Below are 20,720 nucleotides of genomic sequence, written 5' to 3'. Positions count from 1 at the left end.
AGTATATTTTACACCCAGTTCGAAGAGTCCTGCTGCACAATTCTTATTTGATGTGGTAATATGAAAGAAGTATGATACTATTTTTATGAAGTGCAGAAAAATAGTCAGTAAAGAAAATCAAAACCAAATGGAAGCCAAAATTTCTTCCTCCAGCTGAGCTCAGCTTTGCTTCCCTCCTATTTTAAATTGCTAATGCTGTGGATTCTGTTACTTTGCTGGAGGTGGATAAGTGAGGAATAAGACAAGGACTTTTGTTATCCTGTTGACTGGTGTGCTGCTTTATTGAGGGTTTAAGAGAATTATTGGTATACATTTTATCAATAATTCTAGTATAACCTCTCTTTCTTTGTTGGCCAGTCAGTCCTTTTTCTCAGCAGTTACGAAACCTGCTCAATTGAGTCTCATTTAAGAGTGTCTGTTGGGTCAAAAAATTAACTGAAATTCAAGAGTTACATTTGCTAGGATTGGGGTGAAAATGCACTACAAATAGCAAGGATAACTTTCTAAAACATTTGCACGAATAATGCAGTCTTGTCAGTAACAATTTACATTAGAATGGTGCTAAGATCCATGTCTGGTTTACCTGCAGAATTTCCTACGGAATAAAATACTTCCGGGTTTGGGTATTTTTTCCCTTTTACTGCAAGAAAGGGTGAGAATGATGGAAATATCCAAAGATTACTTTCAGCGCGATTCATTCACTTGGGAAACCTTAGCCTTGGCCTTACTCCTGTAGGCAGAGTCTACTCTTTTCTCTGGAAAGGAACATAGGAGCAAACCACAAATGCAAGAGTGGCATTAACTTGTGAAAAATCAAGGTGTGATTAATAATGCTTCTTTGAGTTAAGAATCCAAGAGAGGCAAGCAGAAAATCAAAGTTAAAATTCTCAGAAAAATGGAAAAAAAAAATATAATTTATTAAAAAAGGGGGGGGGAAGACCTTAATGTTGAGCTATATTGTTTCCTTCAAAAGTACCATTTTTGCTGAATGTAGCCTTTTACCAAAGATTCTAGGAAATAGACTCAAGGAAAATAGATACTTATGTGAAATGATTTTAAAAATCCAAAAAGGATGCTGTCCTGCTTCTTCAACATCTTGATTTCATTTAGATTGCTAAGGATCCATTTCTTCCTCTGCTACTCTTTCAGTCTCTAAGAAAAAAGTATTGTCTCTACAGCAGAAAAGGAGTAGAATAACAAACAACATATTCTTTTTTTTTTCCCCAACCATTTTAAAGCCTGGCTTTTGAAAAGAGGATGTGAGAAAGATACAAAAATAATCAGAAGAAAAGAGGAAGACATTTTCTAAGTAACAGAGAAAAGCTTTTTTGTGAGATACTCTTCCCTAAGAGAGAGCTGTAATCATTTATCTGCAGTGATGACTGTCTCGGAGTGAATGTCTGTTGCTTACCTAAAATGAAAGATTCCAAAACCAGCGAGGCTTGCGTCTTACACAACTTTCAACACCTAGATAATTTGCTGAGCCAATGAAATTAAAATCAGACAAGATATCAAGGTCTGACAGGCAAGGTTGCTGGAATAAAATCAATTTATGTAAATGCCCGCAGAGACTGAACTGAGTAGGAAAAGAGAAATTTGTTAAATTGTTTGTAAAGTTGCAAGATTTAAAAAAAAAAAAAATTTTGATTTTAGGGTGAAAAAATAAAGTACATCATAAAAATAGTAAGCAGATAGTTTTCAGTTGTAAACATAAAAAAAAGATGCAAGACCTGTACACACCTGGAGTCCTCCAAAGTTTGTTTCGGTTTCACTTGTATGTCAGTTAATCATTTGGATTGATTGTATTTTAAAATCTTCTATGCTTAGATCAGCCATGATAGGAATTGATGTAATTACTTAGTATTTCAGGAATAGTAATAATTATTTCTTCTGTGCTGTTATTTGAATTTTATTCATGAATCTTAAAGATATTGTCAGAGGAAGTAAATATCACTGCCTTGTGGCCGGCTTTGAACTGGTTACTTATGTTTAGAATTGGTGTGTCACGTCTCTTAGAACAAAACAAACATCTTGGAGAATAACTAAAAAAAAAATTTAAAAAAAATTAAATAATAAGTAAAAAAAAAATTAAAACCATCAAATTTTGAAGAGGGTAGGAGAAATCTCCAGCTATGTTATTAGGCAGAGACAGAGAAGCAATCATCATAAGAAGATTTCATAGTTGTTTCTATTTTAAAATATAATACATATACATGTACACGTCCAGGACAAGTATCAAACCATGAAACTATCATAGAAGGAAAATGGGTATGGCTTAGGCGTTTTTTTGTTTGTTTTTGCTTAAGTGAATTTCATGTCATGATATTTCTGAATGGAAAGATTTGTCAGAGTTCCCATTGTAGAGATAGTGATTATAATTTACAAACAGTTGCAATCTTCAGCTGTTACCCATTGTAACTGCCTTCTCTCCTTAGTCAATTAACTGGTGAAAATGCTATCTCCGCAATATTCCTGTGCTTACTTAGGATCCAGATGTGCTTTTCACAAGTTACACAAACCCATGCACACAAACTCCATCTTGTATTACTGAAATTTTCTCCGGAACATATTCTAGGACTTCTGACTCATTTTATTTTTTAGTAACTTGACATTATTACTATTTCTTTCAAATCCTGTTGTTTTTTTGATATATAGAGACTGAGTGAATACTGCCAGTATTACTAGTGTGGAAATGTGTTGTACATTTCCCTCGTCTGTCACTAGTTTACTTGCATTTTTATTCTATCATGGATTTCCATATGGTCCTCTGTCACCTTTACTTCACAAACTATAAATTCTAAGCAAGACCAGTGCTGTTCCTCACAAAATCATGTGTACTTTTCACTTGTTCTCTACAGTATAAATGTATGGTTGTGTCTTAATGTTCTTTATAAATAGAGAACACTTGAAAAATAGCAATAAACTTTGCTTCCTAAAAGTCCTTTCAATGATATCAGTCCTTAGCCAATGATATTTCTGCATCCAGGTGTTCAAATGTCACATAAGTTCCTAGAGAAGTATGAATTGGTTAGTAGGCAAAACCGGTTTAGAAAATAAATACATTAATAATGTGAAAGAAAGTTATGATTGAATAATAAATGCTGGCTCTCTTTTTATACTTGTAGAACTCTCTTTAAAATTGCCATTGAGAGCAATTTCATCAATGTGTAAAGAAGAAAAGCTGCTCTCACATACTACAAAGACCACCTTGAACATACCAAGCATACAATATTCTCTACTCAAATAGCTTCAGAAAGCCACAACTCTTTCTAGCAGAATAATACTCTTATTGTTGCAGCTAACAGCTAAGTACAAAATAAAACAAATTCAGGATCTTGATTTGATTTAGAACATGTTTTCAGTGTTACTTTTAACACATAAAATACGCGAGTAAATGGGGCACAGTCGTAGGATTTGTTTTTCCTTTACATCCAGCCGTTCTGCCTTTTAGATAGGTTCAATGCTTTCTCCTGTTAACACTTAGCAATTGCTCTCTATTTTGCACTGAGTTATAAATTTTCTAGCTGTTTTACATTTTTCAAATAATTAAATTTGTTCTATTAGAAGGAAGTTGTTCTCAGCAGTCATATCAGGTTAAAAAATCTTTCTAGGCCACAGAAAAGGTAAGACTGTCAGTGGGTGAAAGAATTCAGTATTATTTTTCTGCAGTTCATCTTCCTTTTTGTTGATATAAATACACTGCACATTATCAGGCTAATGAGTTTCCTTTTTTCAATAAAGCAAAATACACCCGTAATAAATTTTTATAAATGAATGTGCAAATAGTTCTGGATGTGTTTGGAATATTAAATACTTTGAGGATATTGCAATAAATAAAAAGCAATTCAATGAGTTTTTTGCAAGCTCTTCGGGGGTTTTCTTGGGGGGGTTCTTTTTTGTTTCTTTTGTTTAGGTTTTTTTGTTCTTCTTCTTCAGCCAATTTCATTTCAGGGTATTTCTGAACGGAAATACTTTGTAGAACTTACTATAGCAGAGTTAAACACTTCTGTGTATGTGTGGGAAGGGAAGGAGCAGAACAGAGGCTATATGTGTGTTTCGTTTTTCATCAGCCTAGCTAACCAGTGAATCTAGAATGTTACAGCAGCTCATATGCATATGGAAACATTGGGCTTAGATAAAGTTTTCTTTGGTCCCAAAATTATTTTCTTCAATTATGTTATATTCATTTAAATTTCCTGATAAATAATTGATTTTTTTCATTAGCAAAGTAATTTTAGATCTCAAATTCAACATACTGATTCCCAAGCAGAAGTAAAACTTGAAAAAAAAGGACCATAATCAAACCTCAAGCCATCCTTCTGCCATCTTCAAAAAGAATTATTGTGACCATTTAATGATTTTGTTTTCAATGCAAAGCTCATATTCTAGATCATGTTCCAATTTATTTTAAATTGGAAAAGGATGCTGTTTTAAAGTGTTTATATAGATAGACAGGCCATAATAGTAATGGCCTTGTTTTTAATGTATATACTATCATCTTTAATTTTACTTGATTGTATACTGTGCAAAGAGTACACATAAAATATTATTCTATTGACACAATCTCAAGAGAGATTCTTTTTTCCTCTTTAAAAATTTGGAATAACTGATAATTTTTGAGGGAAAGCTGTGTTCATGTTCATATAGATACCAGGTTTTCCATTTTCATTTTCTACATCTTTCTGCTCACGATGATACTTCTATTTCAGTTTGGTTTGACTTTTTTTTTTTTTGAGTATGTGTATGAATGGGAATCTATTCTGAAAGGTGACTATAATAAGATGGAATCTCCTTACTCTTTTTGCTCCCAGGGTATGTCTGTTCATACCGTTTTATGTTACTGGCTAATGTGTTCTTCAAGAACTGCATACTTTTGAATGATTTGTTGTTGTTGTTGTTGAAGTGTTCATAAAGCTTGTTTACCAGCTCTTGTCTTCTCTGTTGCAAACCTTAAAGTTTTATCAATAATCTTGCAGATAGCATGAAACATTGTATTCAGCATAAAATAACTGCTAAATGAAGAATTGTGGTCTGATGAGTTTAAGATTAATGTTATGCTGAATGTTTTGAAAGTAAGAGTGGCAAAATCATCAGTAGGTATTTTATTACATTGTTACATTTGTATATATTAGTCTAGTTCTGTGAGAAGTATAGACTAATTCGGATGTTTTCCATCATTTGTAAGTAGTGTGCAATGCACAGCAGGGATTGATTTTAAAACATGAAGCCATATACCAAATCAAAACGTTTTTTTGAGATCTGCATATTAGAAAATGTATATTCTGAACTCTTTTACTAAAACTGTGTTCATCCAAAAACATATATTTACAATGCAAGTGGAGCGGGGAGGGGGAAATGTTTTTCATTGCAATACTTAACATACATGTTGTTATAACTCCTCTTGTTATGGAGTTAACATACATGTTATGGAACTCCTCTTGGCAAATTTTTGCAGTATTATATATGACAAACTACCTGAAAAGAATCAGTGGGCAGGGAGTAAGTTAGGAGGAAAAAAAAAAAATCTCAACATGTTTCAGTGACTGTTTGAGGAACCAAGACAGATACATCTATTTCCCGAAAATGACTTTCAGATCTTCTGTCTTTTCACACGCTCTGGGTTTAATTGCTTTTACCATTGCTTCAGTGATTTCTTCTAGAAAGAATGCCTTTTAGCCCCACAGAGTGTCTTGGTCGCAGAATGACCGTATTTTATGAATACAATGCTGAAAAAGCAGTAGAACGGTTGAAGCCTGAGCGTATCATCTGCGCGTATAAATTTTGTCAAGAGCTCAGAGGATGTTTGTAATCTTTTTTCTTCTGAGGGGAGGGGAGGAGTCTTACAGTCTCTAAACTTATTGTTTCCTTTTGAATTTGGAATTCCAAAGAAAATGAATTCTTCACTATAGCAAACAGGTACAAAGTATGTATGCATGTAAATATGTAACTGGAGTCTGGTAAGAGGAAGTTATTAGACTTGCCACGTTGATCCTTTTCATTCATCTATGTAGCTTTTTTTATACCAGAGCATCTTGCATCTGATTCTATATCTTTGATATATAGTTAAAATGACATAAACAGCTTCTGTGAAAACCCATGGCTATTCATGAGATATGTCCTGCACAGAACACAGTCTGTTCGCCTGGGATGGCTAGGATAACTGCCAAGAAGCAGCAAAAACTATTAAAATCAGACTTCTCAGAAGCAACGTAGTTAAACACAGTTCATGCAGTAGCTAAACACAAAGTGAGTTTAGGCATTGTACTCTGGCTCATCACGCTTTCTCAAAGGTGGGAAGAAAATGTTTGCCTTTTGTCTTTTCTATCTGATCAGTAACTCTGACTTTTAGCAACCAGTTTACTGTATATTATGAATGTCTGGACTACCTTCTTTGGAAGAATTATGAGGAGCTCAGTCTGAATACTAAGCGCAGCATTGCCAAGATGATCTGCAATATGGATCCGAAGCCTCTTCCATTTTCCTGCTCCCTGGAATCCTTTCTTCCCATCAATCAAGCATCCTCTGAGTGTGGCTTATCTTGCTTAGTACATCCAAACTGTGTCCAAATCCTGCTTGTGTTTCCAAATTCATGTCTCTTCCCTCTTCCCCCCCGCTCCCTTTCTTTTTTTTTCTTGCTGGTCTGACTGTATCCGTTCACAGCTCAGTTTCTGAAATCTACTTTTATTTGACTTCCCTGACAATCAAATACACTCATCTTCCTTTCCCCTAAAAAGTTATGAAATGTAATTGCTATTATAATTTACATTCCCATCACTTTACAATGGCAAATACCTTATTTCAAATTCAATCATTTGCTCCTTGTTTTATTTTGTCATGGTCCTTTTGCCACAGTCCTTAATGCACTGTGCAGTACAGCCCCTTGTCCTTTACCTGTGCTCCACTTTGATTTAGTTTGCTTTTTTAACTGTTCATCTTTGAATTCCCTTTTACATACTTTTTGTCTTTGGGTTTTGTTCTGCTCCTTGTATACGGATTGCCTGCACTGAAGTTAATAGCATTTAAATCATCATCCTTTTCAGATACGTCTCCAGATCGTGGCTGTAACTGTTGTTAGGATCTGAAAGAATAAAAAGAGAATTATTCAAATACTTTTCATTTACAAATACCACCATTAATGGATAGGCTCTTAGTTCTAGCTCTCTGAATTGCAACTGTAATCCTTATTATTTATTTGTTGGTTTTCTGTTAATAGTATTATTAGTAATTACTGCATATCCTTTATGTAAAGACTACAGCGGTAAGACTATTGGGGAAACTTTAGAAACTCAAAATTTTAAAACTAGATAGAATTCTTCAGATTTGTATTTTGAATAAAATTTATGCTCCTAGTTTGTGTTAGTGCTCTTCTAATGCTTTCTAATGCTTTGTGTAGTAATTATATATGCAGAACAATAGAATCCCTGTTCTAATATTCATGATTTGCTATAAAACTGACTGAAAATATCTATTAGGATTCTCAAATAAGACCTTTTTTCCATTGATATTGGCATCTTCAGTAATGATTTGGATGAAGAACTAGATCTGTGGACATTAAGTACTGAATAATGATAATATTGTAGAACTGCAGTGTGATCTTCATAAACCGTGAAGTAGTTTAAAATTAATGTCCTGAAATTAAAGTAAGTATAGAGTCCCAACATCAGGAACTGTGAAAGGCATGTAAATGAGATAGAACTGGAAAAAGTTTTTTTGTACTCAAGAACTTTGAAGTTTATAAAAAGCACATAAGGAAAACATCAAGTGGAGTGGGGGTTTTTTGGGTTGTTTTTTTTTTAGCTAACGCATTTTCTTCCTTTTGATTCAGAAAAATGGTTCCTGTTACCATTAATTTTTCTGACCAGTTTTTATTTTAATTTCTAGAAGGTCTCACATATATATCAATAAAGAAAAATGGCTTCTGTCGTTTTAAAGAATCATCACTTTTGATAATCCTAAAGTCATTATACTGACCTCTAGTATAGTTCATCTGTTGGGGGGCAGGAGAGGGAGGAAAGGAGAGTGAACAAGACCAATTCCTGATCACTAAAGCTAGCTTGTGTTAAAGCTGTGTTTCAGCGATGGTGACAAGCAGGTGTGCTCTGAGTCATGAGCTGTTTTTGCAGGGAAATGCGTATGGCCTGCCAAAACAGATTACTCTGCTTTCTACAAAATTAGCCCTTGTGGAAGAGGACAAGGCACGTGCTCAGACTTGGTCGTCTAACTCATGCTGTCTCCAAAAATATGCCATTACTTATTGAAATGATTGTGTCTTGCTTGTATTGTGTTACATAGATTTTGTTAATTCTTGTTTGTTATTGGATAAAGAATTTTAAAAATTATTGGTTTATGTAGATAAAGTTATATTCTCAGTTACAATATTAGAAAAACTGTTGCTGAGATAAAGTGATGAAATTTATTAATATCTACATCAAGGTGCAATTGTTTTGCCATCAGTTATTTTGTACTTTGCTTCTGTACTTTTCAGGCTGAGTTTGCATTCAAGCAGATAACAGCATGATGCTTTGGGACTTGCTGTATTTTTTAGCCTGCTGTTTTGTCTGTTTGTTTCATTGGTGGAACCACAGAATTTAAATGGAGTATCACGGGGGGATCTTTGGAGAGCTTACCATTAGTTGATCTGAAGTTGAAAAGTATGTTTCAGGAACTCCTTTTTCCCTGCTGATTTAGGAGACTTCATTAGAAGTCAGACATACTGTTGGCAGTTCCACAGTTGAGAAATTACTGGATTTCCCTTTGGGCTTTCTCAAGACTGACTCTTTGAGCTAGAAGGCTGACCTGAGATGATATTATCTAAGTTATTATCTAGGATCACTGTTATTAAGGATCATAGGAACACTGTTATTAAAGATCACAGGATCACATAAGCTGGAAAGGACCTTAGGAGGTCTCTAGTCCAACCCCCTGCTCAAAGCAGGGTCAGCTTTGAGGTCAAGACAGGTTGCCCAGGACTTTATCCATTTGGGTCTTCACACCCTACAAGGACAGAGACTAGGCAACCTTGCTTGGCTGTCCTCAGGGTGAAAAAACTTTTCTTTATATCCTATCTGAACCTCTCTTGTTTCAACTTATGCGAGTTATCCCTTGTCCTCCTGCCATGCACCACTGTGAAGAGCCTGGCTGTCCTCTTGATATGCTCCCCATAGGTACTGGGGGCTGCTGTTAGGCACCCCAAAGCCTTCCCTTCTCCAAACTGATCAAGGCCAGCTTCCCCAGACCCTCCCCACAAGGAAGGTGCTCCAGCTTTGACCATCTTGGTGGCCCCTGCTGAGCTCCCTCCAGTTAGACAAGTCTCTCATGTACTGGGGGGACCAAGACTGGATGCGGTCTATCACCTGTTAATCCGTTTGCTTAAGAGGTCAACTGGATTGCAGGTTAAACAAAATTATATTGAGTACATTTCATAAATGGGGCTTGACTTTCTACAGCAACGTTGTTGTTGTTGTCGTCGTTCCCTTGTCATTCAAAATGTCCTGATTTGCAATGGAAATTGTTTCATGCTTCATAACAATAAAGCTGTTATTTTTAAACATCACCACCACAGTTTATACAATGTTTCTGACAGTTCAACCATTACAGCCGTGTGGCAGAGAGCCTGCAGGAACCCCATGTAATGGTGCAGATTGGTACAGTGCCTAGATTTTTTCCCCATCAGTCAGATTTCAAAGATTCTGTGAAAATTATTATTGTGGGTTTTGTTTTGTAACGTTATGAAATGGAAGCATTCAGGATCAAGTAATCTAGTCTTTCTGCTAAAATATAATTTCATAAAAATAAACAATAATAGGACAGAGCAGGGCAGAAAACTTCAACTTTCCAGAATGATTGCTTATAGGAAGCTGTTAGCTTGGAGATATCTTTCTCTGGTAGTTTCATTTTGAAATTACGTCTGTTTAAAACACAGCATTAATATCTGTTAGTTTGTTTTGTTTTTTTTTTTTTAAAAGGTTTCTAGGAATTGTTTTCTTCATGGTACATACAGCTACCTAAGTTAAAAAATAAACATATTACTCCCCATCCCCCAGACTCTCTCCAAAAATGCAAGATCATGATTTTGTGAAAGTCCTTATTGTTTACAGTGATATAAAAAAAGTGTAAAAGATTTAGGAAACTACTTTTTTCGTTGACAGCTGTATGCTGGATACATGTGATTTGAGATGATCAGGAAAGTTCTTGAAGTCATAAATGAATGCAGAGACTCCCTTTACCTCCTTTATCAAAAATAAAACAAAAGCCATTCTTATTTTTCAAACAACTTGCTGTGTCCAGACCTGTTGTCTTGGAATCTGGCTTCATCTTTTTCTTCCCCAAAACAGAGTTAATCAAAATACAGGTGGTAGTTGCTTCTGTTTAAAGCTGTAGCTGCTGCTTCTGACAAATACAAGCTTTACAGAAAAAAAACTTTAGTCTTTTTGTATAAATAGATAAGAGATGCAGCGATGGGTGTCATCAGCATTTCCTCAGGATTTTTTTGGTTCGGTTTGGTTATCTCCTAGATTTCCCTTAAATGACTTTGAAATCATGAAGATATTTAAAGAACAGAAACATCTGAAGAATGGAAGCCTTGAAGAATGTTATTCAGTCTTTGTAGGAAGATATAGGTCTCTATCCGTTCAGGCTTCAATCACAACAGCCCATTGTTTGCACACATACCTTATCATAGCAACCTGTAAGGTACAAATAGCGTTTTTCTAAATGGTAGAGAGACGGTTCCCAGCAGAAACCTTCAGGTTATTCCATAGCTGTTTCTGTTGAGGGTATATTCTCATTATTTGGTGAACAGTGTAAGTGGATCGGTTAATCCTGAAATTCTGCTAGTATTAATTTTCTGCAGATGTGTGACAGGTATGTAAGTGATGTTCTAAATTTTGTCAAATATTAAAAGTCAGTTGTTTTATCTTTTGCATAGTTTTCATATTTAAAGTTTTAATTATGTATTAATGGCGTTGTTTTCAAAAGGTTTTTACATATCACAGTTCTGAAATTTAGTCTTTGGGCTAAATCACACTTGTGTGAATCTCTTCTTTCTTGCTGAGAAGAGGAGCTTTACAGTTGTGTAGCAATGGAACTTCAAGAGGGCAGGTGCATGCACATGCCAGTGCTCCTAGATGTAGAATGAATGTGTAGTGCCAAAATACACGTTTATTGAAGAAGATGCTTTTCCTTTCTTTCTAATAGTAGTGTCCCCAAATATTTTGCTTATCTTTTCTGGCCTATGATATCCCCACTATATATACAGAGGGAGCATTAGGAGTAGTATTAGGATATAAATCTATTACTTGGGTCTTACTGTTACCCATATTACCTTTCACAGAAAAAATAGGCAATATTCAAATTTGGTTTTGTAGTAATTCCAGTAATAGGAGAAGAATAACAAAATTTGCTGGGACTTCAGTACTAGAAAAGGTAAGACTGAAAGAAAGAAGCCTTAGGTGCTGTTGTTTGTGATACAAGTAAAGAAATTTGACATGGTAAATGAATGTGCCACCAGATAATATGAAGCGATTTACAGGCAGCAATTTACTCCTGTAGTCCTGATTCAATATGGAAGTCTTGGATTCATATTTTCCTTTAGGTGCTTATGCGATAAAATCAGAATTTCCTTTCATTTAAAAGAGCGTGTAAAACTCGGTAATCAATGGAACTATATTAAACAAGGGAAAAAGTGGCTGCAGAATAGCGATAGAGAGAGGAGGCAGTGGATGATAACTGGTTTATGTCTTCAAAAATTGCTACAACTGCACAAATCAAAAGTATATCATTAAAGAGAAAACTTATATCACACTTTTTTAAAGAAAGGAAATATTTATGAAATACTCTTAAGCAACTGGTGCATAGGTGTACCTAGACATGATTTATGTATTAAATGAAAATTGAGGAGCATTGCCTGAATTTTAGAATTGCAGAAAGCAGGCTTTTTGCACGAAAGCAAAATACAAATCCAACGCATTTGAAAAAGCTTCCTCAGTTATAAATGTATGAATGCTATAGCAACATCTTTCTGGACATTTAGAAGAGCATAAGCAGGAGTTGAATGACAGGGTGCTTTTTTTTTTTTTTTTTTTTTTTTTTTCTTTTCTTCTCTTCATCTACTTCTCAGACACTAAAAAACATCCTGGTTTGTGGCCATCTAGTGGTGAATCCATTTTAAAGACACTGACCTTGTTCAGAATTTTAATAAACCAGGCCTCTGGCTTTACTGTGCAAAACTGAATAACAAAACAGTTGGGTTTTTTTTTTTTTTGGGGGGGGGATCTGTGTATCTTTTTCTCTTTTGCACTAGTAATTCTTTTTTACAGGATGATAACATCTGTGAAGGTAATTTCCTTCCTTCCTTTTCTTTGTCTTTCTCTAAGACGAAACAATTTTTGATGTTAGTTTGTTTTTAGCAGCCAATTTTAATGTGTGTGTGGGTTTTCCATTTTCATTCTGTAATTTTTTTAATGTCCAAATACTTAGTAGTAGTGAATTTATCATTTCTTAGGCAGAAATTTATACATTTTATAAATTATATGTTTCCAAGATACAAAATATTCTCTAAAATCGCTTTAAAGTATACATCCATTCTGAAAGCAATTCCTTAATTTGACAGGAGTTGCTGGCTGTCCTGCTTAAGTCCTTATTACTAAATTGCCTTCATAATAACGTTTTTCTAGTATTTTTCTCTATGAGCGGTGGTTTTAAATATGGGAAAATTATTCCATCACAAGTGGAAGGGATTAATATAAGTATCAGTAGAAACAGTGTAGTAGAACAACTATGGCAAATCACATCTTGAATGTGATGAGGCTACATGGTTTGTGAGACCTGGTGGACTTCTAACATCTGCTAAGTCCCTGACAAATGAAAAACTGAAATTTTGTTTGTATTAGAGAAATAATTCATAAGCGTCTTAGTAGCAGATGTAAGCATTTGCATTTCTTGTTTTCACTAGATAATGGCAAAAATCTGAAAATTTGATGGTTCCAGTAATTGTTTTTTTCCTTAATTGGATAATGGACTGTAAAATGGTTTTCATAATGATTTTGGCTTTACCTTTGGTTTCTTTCATCAAAGTGTCATTTTTTTCATATCTGACCATTCCAACTAGCAGTTCCTTGAATTTTCACAGTGTTGACATAGACTTCTGCTCTTTTTTTAATTGCTGTAGATATTTCTTCTATTTAATTTGTAGATTTCACCAAGATGACAGATAAGCATAATACAACAAAAATTATTTAAACTCACTATCCAGCATGCCACCATCCATCCATTAACATTGAACGTTGTATCAGGATGGTATTGGGTTAATGTATGTAATGGTTTGTTTCATTTTCAGGTATTTGGAGTGGATGACAGCCAGGATTATAATAGGCCTGTTATCAACGAGAACCAGAAAGATTTAGTAAAAGATTGGGCTATAAATTCTGCTACAGTAGTGCTGGAAGAAAAAAGACCACTGAGTACAACTGGATTTCTTGACACAGAGGTAGAATTTAATTTTTGATGGTCTTTTTTTTTCTTCCAATAAGAGAGAGCACTAATAACTGACCAGTAAGTGTTAAAAAGCAAACAAGCAAACCTTGCCTAGAAAATATTAGCTCAGATCTATACGTATTTTATTTTTCTTAGGCCTTTATTGCATTATCAAAACTTCTCTGTCAGACAGGCATGTGACATTGTGAAGGTGTTTTAAACTTTGCTACCTTTCTATGTGCACTAACACCAGTGTATTGGAAATGTAGCAGGAGCTTCCTGGCATCATTATATTTGCAACACACATTTGCACAGTATACGCTTCTTGTAAGTTATGCAGCAGAACTGAGGAAAAGCTGGTTACGTTTTATAGCCCAAAGCAAGTAACTATATTAAAATTCAGGAATAAGGTGTATGCATTTAATGTGTGATACAAAGTCAGCTAGGAAAAAAATGATGGATAATACATTTCAGATTTTTTTCCAGAGCCAGAGGACTTCAGGTCTTTACATTCATGGTTTGAGTTATCAAGTGAGATGCCACTCGTGAGAAGTCACTTATGTTAGTTGCCTCAGAAATGGTATAATTTAATCAGCTGGTGAAAGACTAGGCAAAGGAAAAGGTCTGTTCTTTATATATGACTCAGAATATGCACACAAGCTAGATGTTAATTGTATTTCATGGTGAAATCTTGGGAGGCATTCTGATATCATTGTGATGGATAAGCTATAACTTGAAATGCGTTTGGAACAGCTGGAGCAGAATTAACCTGGTAACAGTCATGAAGCACACCACACTTACTTCTACTTGCCATGGAAAACAGCTTCTGAAGTATGATCCTGTAAATTAGCGAACTTTATAAATAAGCAAATTTTCTGGAATATATCAAGAGCTTACAGTATGACTTTTGTGTGCCTGCCATGCAAATACATTGATTTTAGTATCTGCTTCTAGAGGTGGTGTGCTTTATCATGGTTGTATTTTAGCTACTGTGCAGTCTTGATACACTAAGTGTGTTACTGTATCGAGATTAGTATGTTTGAATAGTTTCTCTGAGGTTACTGCTTCGAGTAAATTATTACCATACAGCTTGGGCATATCATGTGGAACAATTTGACAAACTTTGCCTTTCACCTTGCTGCTTTGCATGAATCTATGACCACAATCTTTCTCTGTCTTCTTTTTCATGCCTTTTGCAGCATTCAGCTCTTTTGTGCCATATCAGTTTTCAAGATTATTAAAAGTATTGATATTTTTCCATTTCTATAATTTCATAAGCAGCAGAAGAATATGTGATTTATTTTATGAACATAGTTGAGCTTTCCAAGTGTCATATTTTGCAAACAACAGGGTTTGATTTTAGAAGACAGGCTTCTTCTGTAATCGTAGGGCAGGTTTAAGAATCCTTCTGGCAATGGCATAGTAAAACTCACTTTGATTTAGTTTGAAATTACAGGAATGATGCCTTTTTATTGCTGTGGATGCTTTGCTGAATAAAAAGGTCTTTGTATATTGGGAAGGGAATGGGTTATTTGGCATAGTCTTAATTTACAAGATTATTACGAGGCACGATAGGGGAAAAAATGAAAGTTGTTCGGTAGGTAAAGGAGCAAAACTGACATAAGCAATGTGGATATAGCAAGAATTAGTGTAAGAAGAGATGAGGACAGATGAAGATGGAAAAAAGCTTACCAGAGAAAGTTAAAAATAGAAGTTGATTAATACATATGTAGAAGTAAAAGAGAAGCTAATCCAGAAAAACAGAGGTGTGTTTTATAGTATCATAATGGAAAACAATCATTAGGGTAACTATTGAGAGAAGATTGTAATATTTAAAGTCTTATTACCAAAACATACACTCAGTTTGTTTTGTCATTAGGAAAGTGAGAGGCAAATGTGTTTGATTTGTAAAGTACGTGGGTATCATGTTCTCATTATATACAAACTTTTCTGCTTGTGGTTTATGGAAGACTTACTGCATTACCGAGCTGCGGATCATGAGTTAATAAACCTCATTGAAGATCTTGGCTAAATAGTCAGCTAACCACAGGGTAGCTCAGTGTTCCAGGTTTGCATCCACTCAGATTGTGAGTGGACCTTGTTCCAGTTGCCCATCACGGTTGTACCTGTAGATGATTTAGCAGAATCTAACTCAGAACATGATTGATATAGAAAAAGCAGAGAATAAAAATTTAAGAGATTTCAATTAAGGAAGATGGAAAAGATGGCTTGGGAAATTATGAAGATTTTATAAAAACTATTTTGGGGTTGAAAGATTGTTCTGAACTTAAATATCTTAACTTTACAGGGCTTGTGAACTATTGTGAATAACATGCTTGGAAAGGACCTGAAAAATTGTTTTTCTTATAAAGAAATTCTCAGCTTTTCCTTTCATATGACACGCTTTGGTACTTTGGAGTAATATATGTCATGAGACTAAATAAAATGCAGAGTGAATGTGTGACACAGTTGGATTGAGCCTGCATGCACTGGTTCTTGCCTTTTCAATGATTACAGATAGGCAGTAAAAATACTAAATCCATCCATTTAAAATATTTAAATGTTTTTATTTTCTATGTTATAAGCTGCCACTTGCCAACCAAGGTAAGTGTGATTTAAGAACAAAAATTAAATAAGATAGAGAACAGAGAGAATATTACTGTTGTTGTTGTTGTTGTTTATTTGTACTGTGTGAGCTTGATTGATAAAAATACTGCAGACATTTGGGCTATGATTTATCCATCCAGCTTCCATTTAATTTTCAGTGGCCGGTTATCTATGCTAACCACAGTTCTTAAATAATGTACATGGTTTATCAACATTGTCTTTGATGTGCTTCTTAAGGATGTACCTGGTTTTTGTTTGGTTTGTGGGGTTTTTTTTAATTTTTTGTTAAGACTGCAGCACAGTTAGAAACCTGGGTTTGCATCTGCAGGGTCATCAGTGCCATTGACTACAATGTTCCTTTTCCTGTTTTGAATGCCCATTTCATGTCTTTCCCACTGAAGATAAAATAAATAATACTGCTGACATTCTGAATACTGAATAACTTTATTCACTTAAATATTTGCTATGTTGCTTCTTAGAAGTGGAGAACTGCTGTGTGTATTTAGAGACTGGGTTTCCTTTTGTTTGTCCTCTGTAATTACACTAATTTCCTGTCCTTCTGTAGAGCAAACCATTCAGTCTGAAGTTTGATACTTGCTTTTTGTTTGAACTTAGGTGCTATACTGAAATGTAGGATGATTGTGTCACCAATGTCACATGGCTGTGAAAAGGCATATATGACCCTTGGATACCCTGGAAAATGTATTGTCAGTAGAACAGGGAAGTGGTGTCGCCATGGTAGAAAGTGTTGGTGAAACTTCCTCTGAGATACTGGCACTAGAATTGTTACCTTTCTTGGTTAAGAAGGGTGAGTACAAGACAAGAGAAAGTACAAAGAAGTCTACTCAGATTATTAAGGGAACGGAGATTTACCTTACAAGAACAGACTGATACAATTCATTTAATCTAGCAAAGTAGTAGCTGAGATTGGTATAATCACTGGGTTTTGCTCTGTATGTGGAGTAAATGCAACAGAAGGAAAAAGAACTATTTGAGATAGATGTCAGTGTTGTTCCAGGATCAAATGTGAAGACATTGGCTGTAAATAAAGTGAGTATGGAAATGTGAAAGAAGATCATCACCCCTGGAGGAATATGGTTCTGAAGCAGGTAGAGAGGGGAGGGACTAAAAGAACTGCTTTCAAGACAGCACTTCAATTTATGAAAGGATGGCATAATATGATTCTTACAACATGAGAAGACTGGAGTATGTGTCTGAAAAGACTTCTTTTCTTCTTTTTTTTTTTATTTAGCTTGTTGAAATTTACTTTAAAAAAAACATTATTCTGCTCTGAAATGCCAAGCATTGGAGATGCTTCCAGGTGTCATGTGTGCGTGCTGTGGGTTTTTTTCAGATGTAGAGCCTGAAGCCCTAAATCTTCAGTCTGAATAATAAGTCCACAGAAATCTGTTGGTACATTTTCTGAAGATCTGTTACTCCAATTTAGTTTGTATATGCGATAAGCATAAGGGAAAGCAGATTTAACACAAAATTAAAAGGCTGGTATCTCTTATGTAAACCCAGCTTTTCTGAAAGACCAGGAAATTCCTTTTGGTATTCAAGGGAAGATTTGGAGGATTGCTTACTTGAGAGCCTGTAAGATGCAAATTGATATGGATTATAGGGAGAACATTAGGATAACTGAATGTGACTTTTTTAATGTGTGTTTTATAAACCTTTCACCTTTTGGATGTGCTTAAACTACTATCAAAAGAAACTGCTTTTCATAGCTTTCTTGTTTGTGCTAGTATATACAGAGAGTTGGCAAAACACATTTACATGCACTGCTATGTAGAAAACGCTTTTTTTGGGCAGTGTAATTACTTTCAGAGAAAAGTAATTTATCGTGTTGTTTTACTACATTAATCTGTAAAGTCTTAATATATTTCTCTGTTGTGAAGTGGAATTCAGATTTCTGATACATCTATCATATCTATCTCTGGAATTGGTTAAGTGGTACACAAGGAACTAGTTGGAGTTTTCTGTAGCAAAGATAATTGGGATGTCTAGCGTACTCAGCTTTCGCTGTAACTAATTGTTTTATTAAAGATGGAAGTTCACTAGTATGGACAGGAAATAGAGAAAAGAAAGTTTAGAGATATGAAAGGAAAATGAGGCTTCAGCAGTACTTGTCAATGCATAAATGCTGCACATTTTTGCATGGTTTTTTTGTAATAGTCTTTCTGACACCCTTTTCCTTGCATTGTGTTCAGAAATGCCCATAAATAACAGAAACATTGAACTGCCTTCCTTTGCTGTTGTTAGACTTGAATTTTATAACATTTTGCTTCTAAGAAACGAATTCACAATATGGAAATTTGTATAATAGTTCAAACAAATGATTTGGTGCATCTCTGACTTACTTTATATTCATAATGCTCTGAAAGAGATTCGTGATGTTGCACTTGTTTGCATTAATTAGGGTCACTCATTTAATCAGGAGAAATTCAAGATCGTAAATTCAAGTCTTCTCAAATGTCTAAGTAACTTTTAATTTGAAAGAAGTCATCATACACTAGATGACATTGTTCATCATTCCATTTCTGCTAAATAAATTTTACAGAATTTACAGAGGTGGTTCCTGGTCAAAGACTAGAATCCCAGAGTGGCCAAGGCATTAGGCAAAAACCAGCATTTTGAATAGAAGTGCCAAGATTTGAGCAGGCAGCAGAGCTTCAGCTAACCTTTGAAATAGCTCCTACAGATTGCCTTATTAAGCAAGTTACTGGTATCTCCATGTGCTTCCCATCTCTTTTGTTGATCTTGAATTGTGATTTCTCGTTTGACTTGCCGATGGTTATGTAACTCCTTTGGAACTGTAGTCAATGACTTCTGTCATTTGCAGTGCTTTGTCTTTTGAGTCCAATAAATTAGACTATGTAAACTTCTATAAAGCCTTTGATAGTGTACGGCCCATGTGTGTGCGCATATGTGCACATATATATGCATAGACAGTTGCCTGCTGTCTTTTTTTTGAAGATGTGAGCAAGAGAGACTATAATATATTGGATACAACAGTAATATTGCATTATATTTAAAAATGAGTTTTTGAAAAAAAATACTTAAAGATACTATAACAACACAACATAAGAAGGTGGTTTAATTTTATATTTACTTTTTTTACATTTTAAAAGTTTTCAAGGTTTCAAAAGGCTTACTGTCAAGAAAGTAAATTAATTTCCTTTCTAGGTCAGCTGCAAAAAATGATCAGATACTGACTACATTGACTTCACTGTTACCCAGTAGGATGGCTTAAAACTAATCTTTGCGTCTTGCTTTGTTTAGACCAAACAAATAATCTGATCTTCCTTTGCTTTCCATCATAAGTTATCTTAACTCTTTCAGTCCTTAAGGTAGTTTTTCTGTAATGAAGTAAATACAATATTTCATCTGGACAGGAAGGTCTTCTAAACTGGTAATATGTCACTTTCTTGTCTTCCTGAAGCACGTTCTTAGTTTTTGAACACACTCACACACATACCCCATGTGTTTTTTCCTGCTGTTCTGAGCTGAGGACTGAAATAACCTGGTTTTAAAACTAACACATGTTCTAATATATTTTATATAGGTTCTGATGTTTAAAAGTTCAGTGCACTGGGAAATGCTGTCTATTCTGTACTGATTCTGCAACTATATGGATTTTGGTTTTTTTGTTTGCCATTCTAGAGCTGGTAACTCTAAAATTTATTGTGGTAAACTCCCTTTTCAACTTCCTCCAGGAAAATAGTGTCTGACATATCTATTCAGGAAAAACCTGGAAAAAGGACATGCTTTTTATCAAACAGTTGTAATTTTTCTTCTGCTTTTTTCTTCCTTAGGAAGGTTCTACTGCCCCTGGAAGTAAACGTTGGGTATCACAGTGGGCCAGTTTGGCTGCTAATCACACACGGCATGACCAAGATGACATCAGATTGGAGTCATCTGTGCCTGCTCCATTAGAAAATGGTATTAAAAGCTGTTCTTGTTGTCATAATTTCTGCTAAAGAAACCTATGAAAGGGAGAAAAGAGTGATTATGTACCTACATAAGCAGCTTTCTTACTCTTAGTACCTCATCTTCACCTGAAATTCTTTCATGTCGTTGAGAAGAAACAGCATAAAAACGAGCTCAACAGTAGTGTTGTTTGGCATGGCAGAAGAGTGCCAATATTAAACTGAATGTTACTGAAACAAAAAATGTAAAAAGTGTTTAATATTAAAAAAAATTCCACTTGAATGCAGTTTGGGTTGGTCTGCACAGTATGTTTCTTTCCTTACATCTTTCTCAGTACTGGCCCCAAACTGGACTTTAATGGATTGATTGTTAAACAGTCCAACCTGAGACTTCATTATTCAGTTGTGGTTCTGCTGAAGCATAGCATACTTCCTTATCTTGGAAACATAGAAAACCTTCTGTGTTTCTTGAAAACCATAGAAACCTTCTCCTCAGCAATGAACAACTTTATCTCCCTTTCTTGTGAGTGCCAGATGTTCAGGCTATGTCTCTCCTTAGTTAAACTATTAACATTTCTTACTTTAAATGGTTTGTTCTTTAAGATCTACGCTCTTGACTATAAAGGAGTTGCTTACCTTACTTTACTTCTCCTCTGCTGTTTTCTTCCTCTCAATTTCACCTTAGAGATAATGATTTAACGCAGAATT

The 20,720-nt window shown here is 34.9% G+C and overlaps 1 protein-coding gene across 4 annotated transcripts in view; it reads left to right on the top strand.

Annotated features, from left to right (window-relative positions):
* CEP170 (centrosomal protein 170kDa) overlaps positions 1-20,720 on the top strand; it is an 87,137-nt gene that overhangs the window by 31,853 nt on the left and 34,564 nt on the right. For all 4 annotated transcript variants that reach the window (XM_009321255.1, XM_009321254.1, XM_009321253.1 and 1 more), the window contains 2 exons: positions 13,337-13,486; positions 19,899-20,025. In XM_009321255.1, coding sequence (XP_009319530.1) covers positions 13,337-13,486; positions 19,899-20,025 — 277 coding nt within the window. The remainder of the gene's footprint in view (positions 1-13,336; positions 13,487-19,898; positions 20,026-20,720) is intronic.

The sequence above is a fragment of the Pygoscelis adeliae genome, unplaced genomic scaffold, assembly GCF_000699105.1.
Source record: "Pygoscelis adeliae isolate BGI_AS28 unplaced genomic scaffold, ASM69910v1 Scaffold463, whole genome shotgun sequence".
Classification (NCBI taxonomy): Eukaryota; Metazoa; Chordata; class Aves; order Sphenisciformes; family Spheniscidae; genus Pygoscelis; species Pygoscelis adeliae.
This window is presented reverse-complemented; position numbering and strand designations above follow the sequence as displayed.